Source organism: Carassius auratus, chromosome 36 (genome assembly GCF_003368295.1).
Source record: "Carassius auratus strain Wakin chromosome 36, ASM336829v1, whole genome shotgun sequence".
NCBI classification, from domain to species: domain Eukaryota; kingdom Metazoa; phylum Chordata; class Actinopteri; order Cypriniformes; family Cyprinidae; genus Carassius; species Carassius auratus.
This window is the reverse complement of record NC_039278.1, coordinates 18,563,392-18,584,878: the sequence shown is the minus strand read 5'-3', so window position 1 is coordinate 18,584,878 and position 21,487 is coordinate 18,563,392. Positions and strand designations below refer to the sequence as shown.

General features: G+C 36.3%; 1 protein-coding gene across 2 annotated transcripts; it reads right to left on the bottom strand.

The window, feature by feature from the left end:
* Window positions 1-6,965: 6,965 nt before the first annotated feature.
* Window positions 6,966-21,308, bottom strand: LOC113055513 (cell division control protein 42 homolog). 2 transcript variants are annotated; one of them, XM_026221878.1, is made up of 6 exons: window positions 21,196-21,308; window positions 15,161-15,303; window positions 14,897-14,969; window positions 13,732-13,841; window positions 13,142-13,339; window positions 6,966-8,307 (listed from the first exon to the last, which is right to left on the bottom strand). In XM_026221878.1, exons 2-6 carry the CDS (start codon window positions 15,263-15,265, stop codon window positions 8,218-8,220), a joined length of 576 nt encoding a protein of 191 aa, XP_026077663.1. In that variant the 5' UTR covers window positions 15,266-15,303; window positions 21,196-21,308; the 3' UTR covers window positions 6,966-8,217. The 2 variants fall into 2 exon arrangements, with proteins under 2 accessions (XP_026077663.1, XP_026077664.1); XM_026221879.1 differs by lacking the exon at window positions 6,966-8,307 and adding an exon at window positions 10,147-10,536.
* Between the last annotated feature and the right edge of the window lie 179 nt (window positions 21,309-21,487).

The following is a 21,487-nucleotide window of genomic DNA, read 5'->3' as shown; positions in this document are numbered from 1 at the left end:
AGACTGGACAGGCTGTCAACAGATAAGCTGGGGGTTTATGGAAACATGGATGCCCAGGACACCTGAGGGGAGACTGAAAGTGAAGGTCTATGGATACATGTATCTGAACACCACGAGCGAACTGGCGTGTCACAATAAACTAAACTGAGGGATTTGGGGGTCACTGCTGGATTCTCTGCAATTACACTGAAAAAAAAAGAAAAAAAGTGCAGGATTCAAACCAGAAACAATTTTAACTCAGAAATTGTTAGTAAATTTCACAATTAACTACAAAGAAATAGCAAGTAACACATTTATTATTATTATTTTTATTATAATATGTGATCAGTAGATGCAAAGGTAAATAAAATATTTTTGGGGCTGCAGATGCTTCCAAGCTGGTTTCTGTTTATATGTTTGACATCTGAGCATCACAGATTTATGAAATTAAACGTCAATATGACTCATTATCCATATTGGCATTGTTTGAGGTTTTAACTTCGTGCACTTAACATATAGAAATCATATTGGGCAAACATAAACGTATGTGCTTATAGAATTTTTTTGATAACTTGTCAAAAAACTTTGTCAGCATGGTGAAGAGCTGACATGTGCAATGTCTGGTGAAGATCTGAAAGCCGTCTAGGAGGAGTTTGATATATATTTTAATCAAATTAAAATGGCAGATAAAGTTAATATATAATAATAACAATTTAGATGCGTTATTTGGGGTTGAAGCAGGATTCATAAAAATGAATGTTGATTCTATCACTGAATTATTAGGTAAAAAGTTACTTATAGCACCACTGTGTGGTCATTAAAAGAAAATAAAAAATTATTTACTGTATTTTTGTAAACGTAGGCCATTCATATTCGTTATTTAGAATGTTGTAATATAATCTATTTATTATCTTAATGTACCTCCTGTTAGAATCAAGCCACTCGCCCCAAGCAGTTTCCGCTCTGTATTATGTATTTTCTCATTCATGCATGTTTCTTTATCACTTTAACGTGTCAAAAACTTTAAGCAGTTCTGCCCTTACGGCTATATTTACATACCGTGATGTGCAAAAAACAGCAAATTATATAATTCCCATCAAATATTATTAGACATGAATTCTGACCACAAATAATAAACTACAATAGACCAGACTAAGTGATGCATTTATTTATTTTTTAGCGCCTCTGCACTAGCTGTTATGGCATCAAATTTGGAACATTTATTAATGGTACAATCACATCAACAGTTTTGGTTAATGGCTGATTCTTAAATTACTTTTCCAACAAAGACCATTACATCATGGTCATGGAGCAGCCCATGCCTTGCATAGACTTGACACTCCATGGAGAAAGCCTCAATGAGGGGATGGTGCATCAAGCATAGTGTCTTCCGTCGGGACAACAATATGGAGAACTTGCTGATGAACCAGGACACCATGCAGGTCATATTGATTGACTTTGGGTGTGGTGCGCTAATGAAGAATTTCCCTATGAAGTCTTCAGTGGTATGTGTTATGAACTGCTTTGTTATCTCACAGAATTGCATCCTATATAGTCTGAGCCTTTGCTAAGTCTTTACTAATTTTCAAGAAACATCTAAAGACTCATCTTTTTCGCCTGCACTTATCTAAATAATACTAGCACTTTTCCTTTTCTTGTCTTTTCATAAAAAAATAAAAAACAACTTGGCTATGCGTTCTATACTAGACTGAGACTTGTCATGACACTTGTATTCTGTTGTTGTTCTCTTGTTGACCTGACTGCTTCTATTGTTCTCATTTGTAAGTTGCTTTGGATAAAAGCGTCTGCTAAATGATGTAAATGTAAATGTATAAATTATAAGAAACCTTGTAAGAAAACGTATAATAAGTTTATCAGAAAATTTGCCATATTTTAGGTGTCTGTGTCATTATGTTAGGTCATCCAACATAAGGTGGATACCCATTTTTAACTAAATGTATCATGGTTATATTGTTAGTGGTTTTTTAGTTGTATAACCCCCAATTGCATAATTTTATGATAATTCATATGCATCATCAAAATGACCTGTTTTCTTTGTGTGTCCAGGTTCATTAAGCTTGGATTTTACATCCCAGGAAATACATTGACAAAATGTACATTTTAAAAGCAAAGCACTCAATTAAACCTGCCAAATGTTGTGATATGATAAACAAATTAGAGATTTCACAAGTCATATTAAAAATTTAATTTAATAGTTTATTAAAATTGTGTGATCTAAATAGATGAAAAGTGTGTATGCAATTCAAATATGTAAATCTTAAATTAAGGCCAATATACTTTGAACTGCAAACTTAAACCTGACCATCCAAAATAAAAAGGAACCAAAAAAGTAGTATTATTAGTTGTATTTCAGGTCAAGGGGAAAAGAAAGTGTTAGAGACTAACATGTTCCCAAAGCCGATCCAACATAAAGACAGTCTGCGTGTTTTTACAGTGCAGTCGTGGTATGTAAGAAAAACTCTGAGTTTAAGCTCTGCTTTTAACCACGTTACAGATGGCCAAAGGGTTGCAGGGAGCAGGGGATGTGGGTTACTGATTTAAGACTCTGTAATATTTCAATGTTCATAACGGTCGCAGTCCACAGCCTAACCTTTCAACACATCCGAAAATGACTGGCACATCTGAGGCTTCAACCCAGCCCTCTTCTGGCTTATCTGTGGCTTCATCTCTCACTGTGCAGACTTACGCTTGACAACGCCATCACTGAATGACACAGAGCTGCATTTGTCACCTCTACCGCTAATATTTATGGGTCTTTGGAGGCTTCTGCAATTCTTGCAGCCTTCCAGGTTTAGCCTTTGGCTCTGATTGGCCCTTCAGGCATGATGAAGAGAAATGCCATTCTGCGGGAGACTTCACAACATTCTCCAAGAAGAGCATGGAAGGGCAATGAAACATCAAACCTAGTGTTTGCTTTGGATGGGTATCAGCTTTACAGCGCTCCCATTTAGAACAGGAGAGATCCAAAAGCAGTGGACAGCTTGGACAATCTGTTTAAGTCTTGCCCAGATGACAAATCACCCCTATTCTCGGATAAAAGTTTAACATTTCAAAATCATCCACCTGGAAATTGCGAGTACAGAGCGTGAATTGATGGAGAAGACCTGTATAGGATCACAATGACCTCGAATCACACCTCTATGGTAAACGAGTACAAACACTCGCCCTCTGGAAACACAGAGATGTCTTACAGGCAGGGGCGGATCTACCAGGGTGGCAAATGCCACCCTAAATTTGAAAGCCTTGCCACCCCTGCTGCCATCCCAGTTGGCAGCAATGAATTAAAGGTTATGGTCAATTTGAAAATTTACGAGCGCGAATCTTTCGTGATTTGTGATCCCGCTCCGAACTCCCGAACTGATTCAAATGATTCGCGAACCCGCCTTGAACCCCCGAACTGACTCAAATGATTCGCGAACCCGCTACGAACTCCCGAACTGATTCAAATGATTCGCGAACCCGCCTTGAACCCCCGAACTGACTCAAATGATTCGCGAACCCGCCTTGTATCCCCGAACTGACTCAAATGATTCGCGAACCCGCTACGAACTCCCGAACTGATTCAAATGATTTGCGATCCCCAAAGTGACTCAAATGATTCGCGAACCCGCTTTGAACCCCCGAACTGACTCAAATGATTCGCGAACCCGCTACGAACTCCCGAACTGATTCAAATGATTCGTGATCCCGCTCCAAACTCCCGAACTGATTCAAATGATTTGCCATCCCCAAAGTGACTCAAATGATTCGCGAACTCGCTTTGAACCCCCGAACTGACTCAAATGATTTGCGAACCCGTGTGCTATGAGAGGATTTAACCATTTCATTTGATAAAACTATCGTCATTCATTCGTATCTTATACACAGACTGACAGAAACGGCAATGCCTTAACGAAAAACTGTCAAAATAAAATTTCGGTATTACCTGAAGAAATTCTAACAGAAATATAGTACTATTGCACAGTAGAGTATGCTATACTTCAAGTACTCCTATTAGCTAATAATAATAGTTTATTAAAAAACACAGAAACTCTGGTTACAACCAATCAAAAAAAAAGTTTGGTCTAACTCAAAGAAATAATGTAAGAAATTGCTTAGTAAAATATACTTAAAAATATATATATACTAAAACATTAAAGGAATATCACACAAGTTTTCATAGAAGTTTTAATTTAAGCTTGCCAAAACAATAACACCATATTTTTCAAAAACAATTTCTAAAAGTACATTTGTATTTGTGCCTATAATATTTATTTATTATTATTGTCAGCTAATAAAACCTATGCTTCAGAGACCATATTCATATAACTGTGTTCTTTTGTAGTGTGCACATATTTATCAACAAACTGTGATAACTGTGACTAAATTCAGTATATATATATGTCTGCCATATGTTGCCACCCCTCAAAAATTCCTGCCCCCTTCTCGCCACCCCATCAATATTTTTCTAGATCCACCCCTGCTTACAGGGGAAAAAACGACAAGCTTACCTTCCTGTAAGTCAAGGCCACAAAATCCAAAGAACCAAGTAAAGACATTTTGAAAGAACAGACCTGTAAAAACTGGATTTCCACCACAATTCATAACTCAAGGTGCTTCGAGTACAAAAGTTGGGAGAAAAATATATTACTGGATTATGACATTTTCATTTAAGCACACGATATTATTCTATATTATTTTAGAAATAAAAAAAATTATTGGTGAATTATAGGTGAAATAATGTTCCAGTGTCATTAAACGTAACAAATATATTTATGTAAAAATTAAACAATTATTTCTGAACCGAACTTAATATATAAAGGAATAAGCGATCATACAAAATTTTATTTTAAATGGTTTAAATGACATTTTAGTGGGTGTTTTCTGTAGATCATGGTAATAATGATGGTCATTTTTTGCTCAGAAAAAAAATAAATAAATAAACAAGACACACTCAACTGTATGGAACAAACAAACAAAAAACTAAACTTTAGTGCTGTATTAAATATGGTTTTGATGATTAAAAAAAAACCCCGCTTATTTTTGTCCCATAGGCAGGATAATGCAATAATACATATTAATATACAGTTTAGGCTTTATATATATATATATATATATATATATATATGAAGAGTTCAGATGCAAAAGCCTCTAAATGCCATCTGAAATATTCATAAAAAAGTAGGACTTTTATCAGGCTCCTATATTTATGTTCAGTTATTTCACTTTAATAGCCTGGAAAAGGACCTGTACATTGCCATTAAAATAAAATGACTCAACCTAAGCATAGGAGCTTGATAAAAATCCTAATTTTAGATGAAAATTTCAGATGGCATTTAGAGGCTTTTGCATCTGAACTCTTCATATATATATATATATATATATATATATATATATATATATATATATATATATATATATATATATATATATATATATATATATATATATATATATATATATATATATATAGTGATTTTATTATATTTACATTATGGTAATGACAACTGAAAAACATACTCGATTGTGACAAGAGTCAAAATGCCAAAAATCTGAAGAGACTTAAGACTATTCTTTTTGAATACATAAACACAATAAAATGATAAACCTTAATTCCACCTTTTGGTTTGTGGAGTGAAATATAACTAAGGCCGCTTCTTGACAAATTCTGGTGAGACTCACCCGATGGCGGCAGCACAGCTGGTGATGTTTTCATAAGTCATCATCTGCATCGGCGTTCTGGCAAAGCTGTCAGTAGGTCCACCCTACACACTGATAATGAGTGAAGTCCTGCAGGTGCACCCCCACCAACCACACGAAGGAATGCCTGCCATTCATTCCACACTTCATAATTAATGGTTATCTGTGGCTGTTTAACGTAAGTGTGCGCTGACAGCCATCACATAAAACACTCAAGGAATGTGTTAACTCATCCACCCCAGCATAATTACAACACTGAATAGACTATGTGTAAAAAATAATAGATTGAGCAAAAATGAAATCTTTACTGATAATTTACAACCAGGGATGTGAGAAAATAAAATATGAATTAAACAGACTGGGTGATTTCAATGTTATTTACCATCTTATTTAGGGAAAACATAGTAACCTAGTAGCTGCAACTCTATACAGAAAGGATTTCAGTGGTCACCATACTATTAATTTCCCATTAGTCATAATTTAAATGCTTATCAGGAGTAGGTCACTAAAAAAATATTATAAACTAAATCACACAAAGGGAAATCACATATAAACAATAGACATAAATCTACAATCTACATTAAACCCAAACTGAATTTAGTCAAGCTCAATAAAAACACACAAAACATGTGTGCATCAAGGCCAACAGACATATTCGTTTAAAACAATGGCTATGAGAATTCTTCACAATGCTGACACAAGATGTGTTAAACCAGCAGAAAAAAAGAAAATACTGAAATGGGAGAGTACTATTCAGTTCAAATTACTTCTTTCCTGCTATAATGCCGCTGTTATGATGCAAATTTCAATTGACCTAAATTAGGAATTGACATTTAAAAGATGCTTTAGACAAAAGCATCTGATAAATAACTAATATGCATTCCACCCGTAGTATAAAAAAAAAAAAAAAAAAAAAAAAAAAAAAAAAAATCTAATGCCCTATTCCTGTGTGCTTGCATTTTCAAATACAAAGACTGAAAACTACTCAGTAAACCTCCACTGCTACAGATAACTGATAAAGAGGCTTTCCTTTACCTATCTGGTCATAGAGCATACCCTGCTGGCAGAAACGATCACACTGACCAACTAAAGTCCTGATTCTAAAAACTGGGGGAAAAAGGAAAATTCATCAAGAAATGTGCCCATCAATTTAAAAATAAATAAATAAATAATATTAAATACACAGGCACTTTAGGAGAAAGATGTTTCCTTAGGTAAAACTTTAAGTGCAGTGTTCATTTTACAATGCATGATACAGCACCTTAAGAAAAAGAACTGGAACATGATAAAGGCAATTAAGGTATGAGTTTAATATACACATATTTTTTTTCTCTCAAAAGAATGCATATACAGTACAAAGGAGAGACTTCATACAGAGCATTTGGTTTACACCAAAACAAAATTAAAACAAACAAACTTGGGAGGGGAAAAAAAGACTGGAAATCGAACAAACTCTGATCCGCCTGTGTTAAACTATTAAACTTGGTTCATAGTTCTGAGAGAGGATATCTTACACTGACACAAACATTCAAAGGTTGCTTTCTTCCTTAAAAACACAAGCGGATCAAAGAATTGCTGGGATCCAGCCCCTACACAAGAGGAGTGAAATGAACCTTTGAGGAAAACAAAATTAAGATAAAAAAAAAAATTCAATAATCACAAAAAAATAAAAACAACTGGAGCCTACAACAACTTTTGTCAGCTTACATTATTATTATTAATGTTAACCTATCCAAAGGAACCTGGAGGCTTACCTACATGCATCACAAGTTCTGGGAAAACGCTTCCATGGTCCCTAGCAACGCATTAGAACACGCCACTTGTTCTGCTAACACTGTTAGAAAGTTCCCTGCTTGAAATAGACCAATTCTTTTCATGAGAAGCCAAAATTATACAATGAAAACAACTGAAGCATTTACAGGACTACTGTCTTGAATGCCTATCAAATGGGAATATTGGCAAAAAAATAAGGAGCTATTTCTAAGCACTTCAGGTGATGTTGCTTGAGCGTGGGAGAGGGATTCCGGCAGACTCGTGAACACATCTCCAAATATGCTAATTCGGTTTTTTTCTTGGGCTGGTGACGTTTCAGATCAGGTCAGAGTGATTTGGTTGCCATTTTGAACAACATAACAATGTTTGCAAAGCCTGATGGTAAGAAATACAACTGAACCTACCTACTAAAGACTTTAGCGACTGAGAGTGCCCGTGCAGCATTATTACTGTATGGTCTTACATTAACCCACTTAAATGTCAAAATACGGCTGGCAAACCAAGGCAGTATCTCTAATAAATCTCACCATGAAGTACAGAAGCAAGATCCCTGGAATCAAGAATAGAAAAGGCCCTCTAAGGTTTTTATATTAATGGGCATGTGGGTTGTGGGTTTATGTGCATGTGTATGGTGGGTACTCTTTATATCTTTATTGCAGAGCAAATTTAGAAACACACTTTTACACATTGCTTTTTAGAGTGTACAGCTGTGGACCAGCCTTAGCAGAGTAAAGAAGGGAGGGGGAGAGATGGGAAAGAGGGCGCTCATAGCAGCACACATTTACGCTTCTTCTTGGGCTCTGGGGGCTCCAGGGCTGCCAAAATCGCCTCATCAAATACGTTCTTTAGGCCTTTCTGTGAACACAAAGCAAGGGAGATGATGGACACTCAACACGGGTCAACACACAGACAAAAGAAAAGAAAAAAAAAATCAATGGGTGGGTTGGGAATAAAATGTCTGACACGGTCGCAACATGATTGAATGACTTTGGACATTTGAAAATGCAAAATATAAGAACAGCATTGTAGAAATAAAGGATAAGAAGCTTAAACTAAATTTAAATGTGTAGGAAATGCTCTTAACACAAAGTAATATTTACAGTGGAACCAAGCAAATAACTAGGCCCACACACAATGTGAATTGAATTTGTAAATGTTTTGTTTATTTTAAAAGAAAATCTGAAAAACCAAAAAACTAGAAGATACCTGGAAATCTTGGAAGACATTCTGAAAAATGCTTGGAACCAGTTTCCATTCCATTTACTTTAATTTTATTTTGTGTCCATATAATGGAAATAAATGCAATTGTTTGGTTATCAACACTTTTCAAAATATCTTCAGTGTTCTGAAGAAAAATAAAACTGGTTTGGAATCAGGGTGAGTAAATGATGACAATTTCCATTTTTGGGTGAACTATCCATGTGGAATGTCATATTTTATTAATGACCAATTCTGCTAAAGTTCTGTGGTCACATATTACATGTGGCCCCACTTAAGAGCTAAAAATAAAGATTTCAGATGATTGGCCAATTTCATAAATTGTAAACATCTCTATACTTTCTCTCCTATTTAAGTCAACTGAATCAGCCATGCTGTGTAGTCATTCTGACACAAAACCAGGCGTCAAAAAAGAAAGTGGAAGTGCAAGCAAACACAGGCTCAGAGACCGAAGGGTTGGTGAGGCGAAGGTCCGGTCAAACAGACACTCAGCCTCTGGGTGAAAGAAAACATACACTGGGACAAATGATCTGCGGGAGAACGCGACCTGCAGTGTGGAAGTTCTACAAGACTGCCCTCATCTGGGTGAAATGAGCAAGAATGACATTTTCTTGAGACTTTGAGATTATTTTTGTTTGTTGACAAAACACATCAGGCGACAGCTAAAGCAAGGGAGAACAAGCACAATACACTTTTCTGCACACACATACACAGATTAGGGCAGAGGAGGAACTGCTTGGTGCTTGGAAACAACAAGTATGACATTGTTTGAGAAAATCGTCCTCAGAAGAATAGTCTGAGAAGTTATTGTCCAGTTCAGCACTGTTAGCATGTCTCAAAAGAGTACAAAGACCCACTGTGCGAGCCATAGTGAGAAGGATTTATTCACAAACAACTGGTGGAAGGTAGATGTGGATTGTGCTTTGTGCAAAAAGACAATGTGGGTAATGTAGAATAGTGTTGTGTTAGTGTTGGCATCAAAGTTAACCTAGGGCCAGGCCATTTAAAAAACCCAACTCTGGTTTAAAAACACATTTCCCGTTTAAACCACATTAATGCATAATTGACGAGAGAGACGCATTAAGTAATGGCAATTGCAGCTGTCCTTTATTAATGGCACAAATCATTTCACAGGATTATATTAAGCCATTTAAACTCTCAAGACGTCATATGGATAAGAATGGCACCAAACTGCAAACTGTAGCCATATGTTAATACGTTTAGAATTAACTTTATATGATACAATTGTTGCAGTACAAAATAAATACACTGACATAAGGAATAATGATTCTTAGAAATGCAAAAAAACTGAGCAGCAAAGTACTGAACTCTTACCTTTGTCTGCTCTTAAAGTTTAAGACTTAAACAATGAAAAAGATTATGAACTTTAATGTCTAAAGCAACATCAGTACTTAAAGCAAATATTTTATATATATATATATATATATATATATATATATATGCAAACCTTCGTTGTAAACTTCCACATTTTATTTTCAAACTCAAAGTGCAAATAACAACAGTAATAAAAGAAATCTGTAGAAAGGAGACAAATGTCACTCCCAGGAGCGGAGACTAAAGCTAGCAGTCTCCAACAACAACAAAAAACTTGGGAAAAAAATAAAATACAAAAGAAAATCTTTTAGTATTGGTGAAAGAAGATACATATGATGTCACTTAAGAGATTGGGAAATTTGTCACTTCTTTGGAGCAAGAGGTAACTAAAGGAAGCAGCAAACATCTGGGGAAGAGTGGGGCATTAGAAAGAGAGACGGTTTAAAATATACAGCACTTCCGTTTTCGCTGTGTTTCAGGAGGTTCGAGGGCAGCTAGGATAGCTTCATCAAATACATTCTTCAGACCTCGCTATGAACACAGAAGGGAAGGGAAACAGAATAAAGCACCAATGTTAGCAGTTACAGAAAACATGATAGAGAGAGAAGAGGTAAGATATAAAGAGAGGAACTAGCACATTTCAACAGAGTACAGCAGCTAGTGAGGAAGAGAAGCTGCTTGAAGGAGAGCTCGTCGCACAAAGACACATAGGTAAGCAGTAATTCTACAGGTGCAGATGCCATGCAGGCCTACAGATGACACTAACAAATTAGGAAAATGGATACATTAGTGTGGTGTACTAAAAATAAACATTTAGGATGCCATCTCCATTGCTTAAACTCAAACCACAGTCTTTTTCAAATGCATGCAGATTAGGGCTGCACGATGTGTCGTTTAAGCATCGATATCGTGATGTACGAATCCACAATAGTCACATCGCAGGACGTGCGATGTAGGCTGTCGTATTTGATCCGTTGTTCATTAACTGTATGTGCCAGCTGGTCCCCGGCACTTGACGAATGTGATTCGCGGATTAATTGCACATTTTACCATCATAGAGTGAAAGTTTATCATTGACAGGACTGAAAAACACATGCAAGTTTAACAGGGCATAGAGAAAGAGCGCGCGTGAGAGAGAGAGAGAGAGAGCGCGCACGCGTGAGAGAGAGACAGAGAGAGAGAGAGCGCGAGAGCGAGCGTGATAGAGAAAGAGACAGAGCGCGTGAGAGATCATTTTAAATCATTTAAAATGAGAATGTAAGTATGCTCACCCCATTTTTGTTTGTAAGAAAAAATTAGATTAGATTTCATATCGCAATATATATAGCAGAAAAATAAAATATCGCAATGTCATTTTTTCCCAATATCGTGCAGCCCTAATGCAGATATTTATGAACAGTTATACCAGTTGTCCGATAACAGTGTATATTTATTTCCTAAAAAGCAAAACAAAAGTGCCAAACAAAAAAATAAATCATAATAACTAATGTAATGTATATTCTTGGTCTTACTCTGAAAGACTCAAAGCATAATACTTTTTTCTAATCAATACTTTGTGTGTTATTTTATGTTGTCTTTATCATCCCAATAACACCATTAGATATAAATCCCCTATGCAGTGTCATATCAAATTATATTCTAATTCGCAAGCATCAATAGGCAGAGAACATCTGGTCAATGACAGATCAACCAAACATCTGATCACAAACCAAACCAAATGTTAATCCTCAACATTTTGCAAAAACAAATATTAAGACAAGTCACCAATGTCTCTGAGCCTCTGACCAAATGCTATAAAGCTTCCACTTTCTTGTTAAAGTGCCCCTATTTTCATTTCCAATATTGCCTTTCATGCAGTGTGTAATGTAGCTGTATGTGAATGTAAATGATCAGCAAAGCTGTAAATCTGAAAAAGCAAAATAAAGAATTGACTCTCTACAGCCTAAACGAGTCATTAGTAATTTGAAAAAAAGGCTACACATCACTGGGAAACACATTTGCATAATTTCCACCTATGTTCTACGTTGGACAGCAGCGAACAACTTGACCCCGCCCACAAACACATCATTTTACTGACGACTGCTTCTTTAATCTTTGGGAGTAAAAACAAAACAAACAAAAAAACAATTGGGGAGTTCAACTAGGGATTCACTAACAACTATTATTGAAAGATGGCTCAGTACCACAACAGACCAATAAGAGCAGAGCAGGCTCACAGAAAGGTGGATTTTAGAAAGACTGATGCCTTGTCCAAATACCCACACTTGCAGTCTTTGAACTTGATCACTTGACTACTTATATGACGTATTTCCTGTATTTGGCCCAAGTGTTCAAGTGAGGATGAAGACCACAAGTGTGTGTACAACTTCTTATTACCTGATGGGACACATTTTAATTTCTGGTGCTTCTAATTAAGTGATTAAAAGCCCTTTAGCAAATGATGTACATCAAGAGACTGATTCGCAAGTATGACTGCAACAGGACATTACTTAGTGATAAGTGTCAAGTGTTAACAAGTTTGTGGTGATTATAAGATGTGTTAAAACAAATATAGTCTCACAGCATAGGATACAGTGTCTTCTCGACATGTTAAAAGTAAAAAATGTGGGCGAACATTATACAAATGTGTTACTTCATGACCTACAGCCATAACAGAATAAGATTTGAATTCCTGACGACTCGTTTAGGCAATTGATAGCCCACTCTTTTTTGATAGACAATAACTTTGTGCACAATCATGCACTGTCAGCTTCAAAACATTGCAGATATTGTATCTTCACATACATGACATGACACACTGTATGAAAGGTAATATGGGTAATTTCTAATAGGCATAATAGGGGAACTTTAAGGTACATCGTACATGTAGTAAAATTAAATAAAAACACACCTGGAAGACTTCATTTCAAAAATCAAATGTCAAATCTTAACACTGTATCATCAGGACACTTCTAACCACTGAGAAGCATATAAAAAAAAATTAAATGTTGAAATCTAAGAGAACACACAATCTCGCTAAGAATAATTTAGCATGTTAAATGACCAACTAAAGAGGCAGTTTCTGTTGGTAATGTAAATTATATAAGTTCATGGACAAATGATTACAATTGTGCACCGTGTGTAAGACCTCACTTACCTGCGTCAGAGCGGAGCACTCCACGTATTTGACAGCCTTCAGATCGCGCGCTAGCTTCTCCGCTGTCTCCGGAGTGATGGGTTTCTGTTTGTTCTTAGCAAGCTTCTCAATGGTTGAAGGATCATCTCTCAGATCAATTTGTGTCCCCACGAGCAGGAAGGGGGTCTTTGGACAGTGGTGGGTGATTTCAGGTACCCACTGTAGGACAAATGCCAAAGGATAATTTTGTCCAATTAACTTGTGTAATAGGTAGAAATTAAAATTGTAAATGTAATATAGACTGACACACTACCACAACTAAAAAGAGGTTCAAGGTATGAGTCAATGCAAATACTTTTCTGTCTGATTTGGACACAGATAATTTTGAACTCTGAAAATGCCCCAGATTAATGCATTTAACTTTCGTGTGTCCCTGGATCCCTCTATAAGGACCAAGGTCCACGCCCAATAGTTTCACTAAATCTTGTGGGAAACTCTTCAGGCGATCATTTTGGACAGACAGACAGAGACAGACAGCATTGCACACCAAAAATAGAGTAGTGCAACCAACAAGATGCATGTCATGGCTGGTTTTAATTATTCAAGCTCACCTTTTCTTTGACATTTTCAAACGAAGAGGGTGAAACAACTGAGAAACAGACTAAGAAGACATCTGTCTGAGGGTAGCTCAGGGGTCGTAATCTATCGTAATCTTCCTGACCTGCAAAGAGTTGGAAATTAAAGGAAAAATTAAAACCAAGAATGCATGTGTGATCCCGAGCAGCCAACAAACTTAATTCAGTCATGCGGTCGATGGTGCATTTAAACACATGCACAGCAAAAGACTCTGGTCCCACAATCCTCCTTCAAGCTCAACCACCCTCCACAGGAATGTGAGGAATTCTCCAAAGCTCCTGAGGTCTCATTTCTATAACAATAGGTGTGTTTACATGGACACTTTTTGCTTCCATCGGGAATTAATTCATTCTGACTGATGAATCCAATCATAGTGTTTACATGAACGCTAAATAAAATGATCGGGTTGATATGTGCATTATATATCACATGCTTCTGATAGGATTTACTCTTTTGACACACACACTGCATGATGATACAGTTTCCCGCTGCTGTCGCATACAGTTTTAAAAAAGCACACGTGATATTTATCTACTTTGGGTTCTAAAAAAAATGTAATACAATAAAAAACAGATTAAAAGCGCCACTGCCAGCACCCAAAACCAGTTGTTTATTGACGAGAGTCTTAAACAAGGACTCTGGTGAAATGTTGTACTGCTCCACTTCACAGACGCTAAGTGAAAGGGGAGTTTTATAATGACGGGCGACTTATGACACTTCCTTTTGCCAGGAAGAACAGCTCGTTCCACGCGTCATACGTAATTGCACTTTTTCTACGTCACTGCGCATGCGCAGTACTTTTCAGTTTAGGCTTTCAATACGATCAAGTGTTTACATGTTCTCACTCTGATTACAAAAGGAATAAACCCCACCTTACAATCCTATCTAAATTTTAGTCTGATTTACATGTTTACATGTAACTTTTTTTATTCTGATTGTACTGCTATGATCGGATTAGTAGGGTCCATGTAAATGCAGCTACTGATGATCATTATTTTTTTTTTCCCCTTCAGCCTATGAGCTCCACCCTCTCAAACAGACACCCTAAAAGCCAGATAATTTCCTACAGACAAACTGTTTTTATTACAGCTTAATGATGATGAATGTTAATTAATAAGCTATAGGTAATTTCTACTGTACCTGCAGTGTCAAACAGCCCAAGGGTGTATGGCTCTCCACCAATCATAACCGTAACTGCATAGTTATCAAAGACCTGTAAGCAAAGCAAAGAAAAAAAAAAAAGGTGTTCTTTGTACATTCAGGAAACATTGTTTGTTTTCATACAATAAAAGGATTAGAGCCACTGAAAACCAGCTACAAAAGTCATAAACATGACAGGTCAAGACATGAGACTTATAACAATAACGTAAGTAAACATGAAAGGAAGCGGAAGATGCTACTTACCGTTGGTACATATTCGGAGGGGAATTTATTCGTTGTATAGGAGATTAATAGACAGGTTTTACCGACTGCACCATCACCAACAACGACGCACTTGATCGTCTGCATAGCTGTGCTTTTATGAAACCACTGTTCTCATTCAAGATCTGCAATGAAAGATAATAGTGTTCGCATGAGACACTTTATTCAGAAACAGCTGGCTTACTACCAGTGTGTCAGTCTCAAGTTGAGAAGGTGTAAAGCACGTGTATTACACAACTCCTCTCCTGTCTATGTCCACTACTATCACGTGTGCAGAGCAATAGTGCAAATGACAAACACTGAAGGAAGACATCTAATAAAATATATCTAGAAACACAGAATTTTATCTAATTTTACTGAATTCTATAACATATATATATATATATATATATATATATATATATATATATATAGAGAGAGAGAGAGAGAGAGAGAGAGAGAGAGAGAGAGAGAGAGAGAGAGGGAAAGCAAAAAGACTAAATAAGGAAATGGGATCATTCCTGATTGCAATATTTATAATTATAAATACATACATACATACATATATATTATTATTACATTATTTTGTCAATTATTCTATCAGTTGATGTGGATTTGTATTTGAATGTCTTTAGGTTTCTGTTTTTCAATACAAACACCACAGAAACCATTTAGTTAGGCTTTTTAACCAAGGTAATAAGGTGCTGTACTTTTGGTTATGACCCACAAATGTATGAAAGATGATGCTGTTACAGATTTCACAATGGTACTGTTTTATTAATGAAAATAAATGTGCATCCCAACTCAAGCTCCTGTTCTAATGTGCAATTCTATAAGACGAAACTTTTTAATATTATTACATGTTCAGTGCTACAGAATCAGGTGCTGGTGCCACTGCTCTGAAATGCAAGTCTGGAGCCCTAATAATATAAATTGTACTGTAAAATGTTACTGTAATTTGAAATTTTGTCTGTTTAAATGTCACAATGGAATAATCGACAATTATGAGTTTAGTCATAATCGTGCAGCCCTACTTCTATTATATACATCAACAGAATGGTATCTGCAACGATTGAAACTTTAATGCATATAGCTTAAATGCATTATGGCTTTTGTATTACCCACCTACCCACAGCTGATGAAAACAACTGAACCCTAAAACTTATCAGATTTAAGCCAAGTGTACACTACTAGACTGAAAATTGCACATACTTAAGATTAACAGGGTTTGTCTTCTATTGTGTTCTGATTGCAGACTACTAGGTGCATCAATTACTAAATCATTCTTTACTCAGGCAATAGGTCAAACATTTTAAGCAAGACAGTGCTTGGGGAGATGTGGGGAGCAGTTATTTAATTTACACACACACACACACACACACATAATGACAACCAGTGTGTGTTTAAAATATGTTAGATAATCAGAAGTACACCTAAAATACAAAAATATTAAGATGTTGTTTCCTTTCTTTCAATGGTCATACTGTGAAAATCATGAAATAATGAATGTGTTACAAATGATTGGTTTACTAAAAACTGAGACTATAGATTTGGCAATTAAAAAAAATTATTCTAAAAATCCTTACACAAAATTATTTCTTTACATTTAAAAGTCAATTTGTATTTTAACATACAATGTTAAATAATACAGCCTGTGCGTAGTAACACTATTTCTTTGTTCAAATCTATTAACCGTTACATGATTAAAAGTGATCTTGAAAAACTGAGCAACCACATTGCTGCATTAAACTTGTAAAATGTTAAGTTTGTTGCAGTGCCATTTTATTAACAGATTAATAAATTGTGTAATAAATGTATTGTTCATTCATGTTATTTAATACATTAATGTTATTCTAAAAAGTTACAATTAATATTTATTCTTCATACTGTTAAACTTGACAGTATTTTCTTTCTTGTTATTTCGTAGGGGCTTCAAAGAAGTTGATGAAAAAACAGAGTCATGTGCCCTGCATTTATTAGTATCCTTATGTTCGTTGGGTGAAAAAGAAAAACGCAATAAACAAAGAAAAAAATAATTTGACTGATAACTAGAGCTGAAACAACGAATCGATTAAATCGATTAAAATCGATTATTAAAATAGTTGTCAACTAATTTAGTAATCGATTCGTCGCTAAATAAATTTTATTTGCCATAAGCGGCTCATTTCGTGCATATTTCAAATCTGCGGTGACCAAAGTGTGGCAGTAATGAGCCACCGGAGGTTTTACTCAGCCAGTACAGCAGGTGAAGTAGCGAATAGCCAATAGCTGGCCTCGTTTTATGTAACGTGCTTCCCGAACAGCGTCTCTGCAGCATTCAGCGGGAAGTGGGAGTACTTTACTTTGAGCCTTCAAAATGAAGAGTAACCTGTAAACTCTGCACTACTGAACTGTTTAAGGGGCCGTTCACATATCGTGTCTTTTGCGTGCTCAAGTTCGTTATTTCCTATGTAGGCGCGCAGTATGCACTCTCATATTGGAAGCGACGCGGTCGAGACACGCACGCGGTGCGATGCGCCCGTTTTTCCAGGCGCGTCCACACCGCATTCATTTATCCTTTGATGAAATTTCCGGGTCTTCATGGAGAGGGCACGTCATGGAGAGAGCACGTCATGGTTGCTTAGCAAAGGCAGACGCCTCATGGGCGCTTCTGCCCGAGCGCTTTGGAAAGAAGGAGAAAGCGGCGCGACTAGCGTTTTCCACGCGTTTTTAGGTGCGATATGTGAACGGCCCCTAAGAATTTTATTTGTGCAGATTCTCCAGTACAAGGTTGTTTACAAATGTTTAGTCGTAAAAGCTGATAACATTGCTTTTAACAGTTAACATTTAAAGCTTTACAAACATGTTATGTTATCAGTTTGTCGTTTACCAGTTCATTATTCAGACTTGCAGCCTAATTATGACTGAATGAGAGAGGTAAATGTTTGAGTATATTTAAAATGCACTTCTTTTCTAAGTATTCACTGCTCTTTTTCACACAGCAGGTTTTTTGTGTGTCCCAAATTTTTTTTTCTGGACAACCTTCTGATGGATTTTACTTTAAATTGTGAGTTCCATTCAGGTTTCATGCCATTGGCACTTTTTTTCAAAGGATTGTTTACAATTGGTTAAAATCTCTTAAAAATCTATGCTGAATGATAAAGACCCTTTATTAATAATTTACTTGGGGAAAAAATGGAAAAAACTAAAATATAAGTACATAAACCGATTAATCGATTAATCGTAAAAATAATCGACAGATTAATCGATTATCAAAATAATCGTTAGTTGCAGCCCTACTGATAACTCTTTCCCCCCCAAGTTTTTTATAGAGATTACGATATATCAATATCGTGAATTCTTATGACCACAATAACCGTGATATGAAAAATCGAATATCGTGACAGCCCTAATCGACACTTCCTTTTCTCTGACGGTCCCTCCCCTGGTCTGATTGTGGGTCACTGCAGCTTTAAACTCAAGCATAACGTCACTGGTTTTAGCACATCTCTCACAGCGGATCAGTATGCCAAATCACTATCCACACAACACAGACCCCAAGCGTGTGGAGAGGACACACGGGAGCAGAAAAGAACAATACTGCAATATCCCTTTCCTCTGGTGTGTGGAAGGGAAGAGAGGAAAGAGAACCAGCTTCCTGCTGTTTAGGTCGCGGCTGAGCAGCAGCTAAGTCTCTGCAGAGCTATGCAGCAGTAAGCGCTGAGCCTTCAAGCTCACAGATGGTCAGGACAAGGAGATGGAAGCCCATCCCGGCTGTTTCCTTCCCCTTGCAGACAGAAATCTGCAGATGCAAGGCCTGACCTCATTCTCGCATCAATGGAAAACCCACAAAACAAAGTACAGGGATCTGGTGGGTGCCGTCACATGTCTTAACACAAATTCTTATCAGAATCGTAATTCCTCAGAAAAGGATTAATCTACAAAACTCACATGCTCAAAACTGTATGACATGCATCAATTTATTTCACAATACCGCTAACAGCATGAGCAATCAGATCGGCACATGGCCATGAGGACGGAACTTGAGTGGCAAGTTTTGTACTGGAAATAACTGTATTAAAGCCCAAATTCAGTTCAGTTCAAGCACTAGACTGAGAAAAGTAATATAATCCAGATTTATGTGCAAACCTAGACACTAAATCCATGATCTTTAAAACCAGGGTACATTTGGACAAGCCTATCCTTTACTCAGCCTCACCTCTAATTCTTGATTTTCCCCAAATCCACCCTGATTATTGGGGTAGAAATATTTCAAATAATTTGACTATGCATTTAAAGCTATTTATATTATGATGATCCACACATAAAATTATTGAAAGCACCGTGGTTATATGGATTTTAATGTCCAGTATTTTTTTTTAATTATTAAATAGATCAATACACAATTGCACACTGAAACATTTCCTTCGATTACTTTGACATTTAGGCTAGCCTCTTTACACCACAATTCAAACTTTGTTACTCGCAATTCAGATATGAACACAGAACTTCAAAATGTAAACTCTGACTTTATATCTTGCAATTCTGACTTTTTTCACACAGTTATGATTTCTTTTAATTTCAAGAAAAAGATCGTATTTTGAGATTAAAAAGTCAGAATTAACTTTTTTTTTTGGTGGAAATGTGCTTCCATAGACGTGATAGATGATGAGCTCAAATTACATGTTTACATTATGCATTAACAGCCTGATAAAACACAGAAATAATGTGTGAATAATAGCAATTTACTATAAATATTTTGTTATTAGCAAACATTAATAATGCAAATGTAAGCCAATCAGTTTTGTCAACCTGTCTAATTATTTAGCTACACATTTCTCACTCGAAAACAAATGACTGTTGTGTAAAAACATAAGTAATGATCCACCCAACAAATCAAATAGATTACTTAAGCAGTTGTCAGTCGCTCTCCTTTAGAGAGCCACCAAATGGTGCTATTTATCAACAGAACATTAATGAATCAGTACAGTAAGAATATTAGTAAAACATTATATAAATACAGATTAGTTCTAGCAGGATTTGTCCATTCTTCTTGTGCAAGCCCTGCCTTCTTCCTGTGATAGTTTAACAATTCATCTGTGGCAGGAAAAGCATTTCCTAAATGACCAGAAGTGAAAGAGAACTTGTTGCAAATACATAATGATGCAAGTAAAAAAAAAAAAAAAAAAATGATGTGTCCTCCTCCTCTACCAAACAAATTCATCTGAGACTTAGAGGCAGTAATGCTTTAAGATTTAACATCATTTAGCCTACAGGGAGAAATCTAAAACAGCAACATGGATGTAAATAGCAGTAATACTGAGGGCTCTCTAGTCTGCATGTGGTAGAGACAGAACAGAACCACTCAAAACGTATGAAATTAGTGCTATAACATGACCCTATCTGATTATTGCATATGTGTGTGTCAATAAAATGTTGAGATCAATAACAATCCTGACAGTGTCGTCCACGCTAAACAAACACAAACTCAGAATCAATGCCACATAATTATAAATAAATACAGCGCCTTCTCAGTTTCCAATGATGCTGTACCACTGAAGGCCACCGAAAACACTGTTTTAAACAATTTTAAAAGCAAACATGCACTGCGCAATCCATTTATAATTCAATCAGCACTGAATCCACATGAGCTACAATGAATACGCTAATATGAAAATCTAAATAATGTATGACAGTTAACGTTATCTCGACTGCAATGGATGACAGATTGAAAGCCAGAAATGGCTTTGTTTAATACATGCATAAATCAACTATTATATTAAAATAAACCTTACATATGTAATACAGTAGCATGATAATAATTTTTAAAGAGCCTGAGGTTAAAATATGTTCGGTTCTCCTCAGCCTCAGCTAGCGTTAGCCGCCTGTGCTAACTGGCCTCCGGTGCCATTTAACACGTTAAATTCGTTAAATGGCTATTTAAAATACATATACTCATACCGTACATATTCATAATTCGACAACGCACCAAGTCGAGAGCGGATATTGGTTATAGAAAGAAAAATGTTGATAACATTTTGAGCGTCATTGGCACTCACCGTATCCTTTCTGTTTGTGTCTCTGCGCCGGGCGTTGGCAGGTCCGCGCGCGGGGTTTCCAGAACTGAAGAGCAGGGGCGAGCCGCGCGCTGCGTCACTCCAGCACACTTCACTACAACCAAAGACATTAAAAAGATTTCTGCTAAATGCAAAGCTAACAGAATATGTGCAACGGTTTATAAATTCACTTTGATATGCATAGTCAACCATTTTTGTGGATGGTTCTATTTGAGTTATTTGATTTAAGATCCAATTAATAGGCCTATTTCAAAAGGAGGAAGAAAAGAGGAAA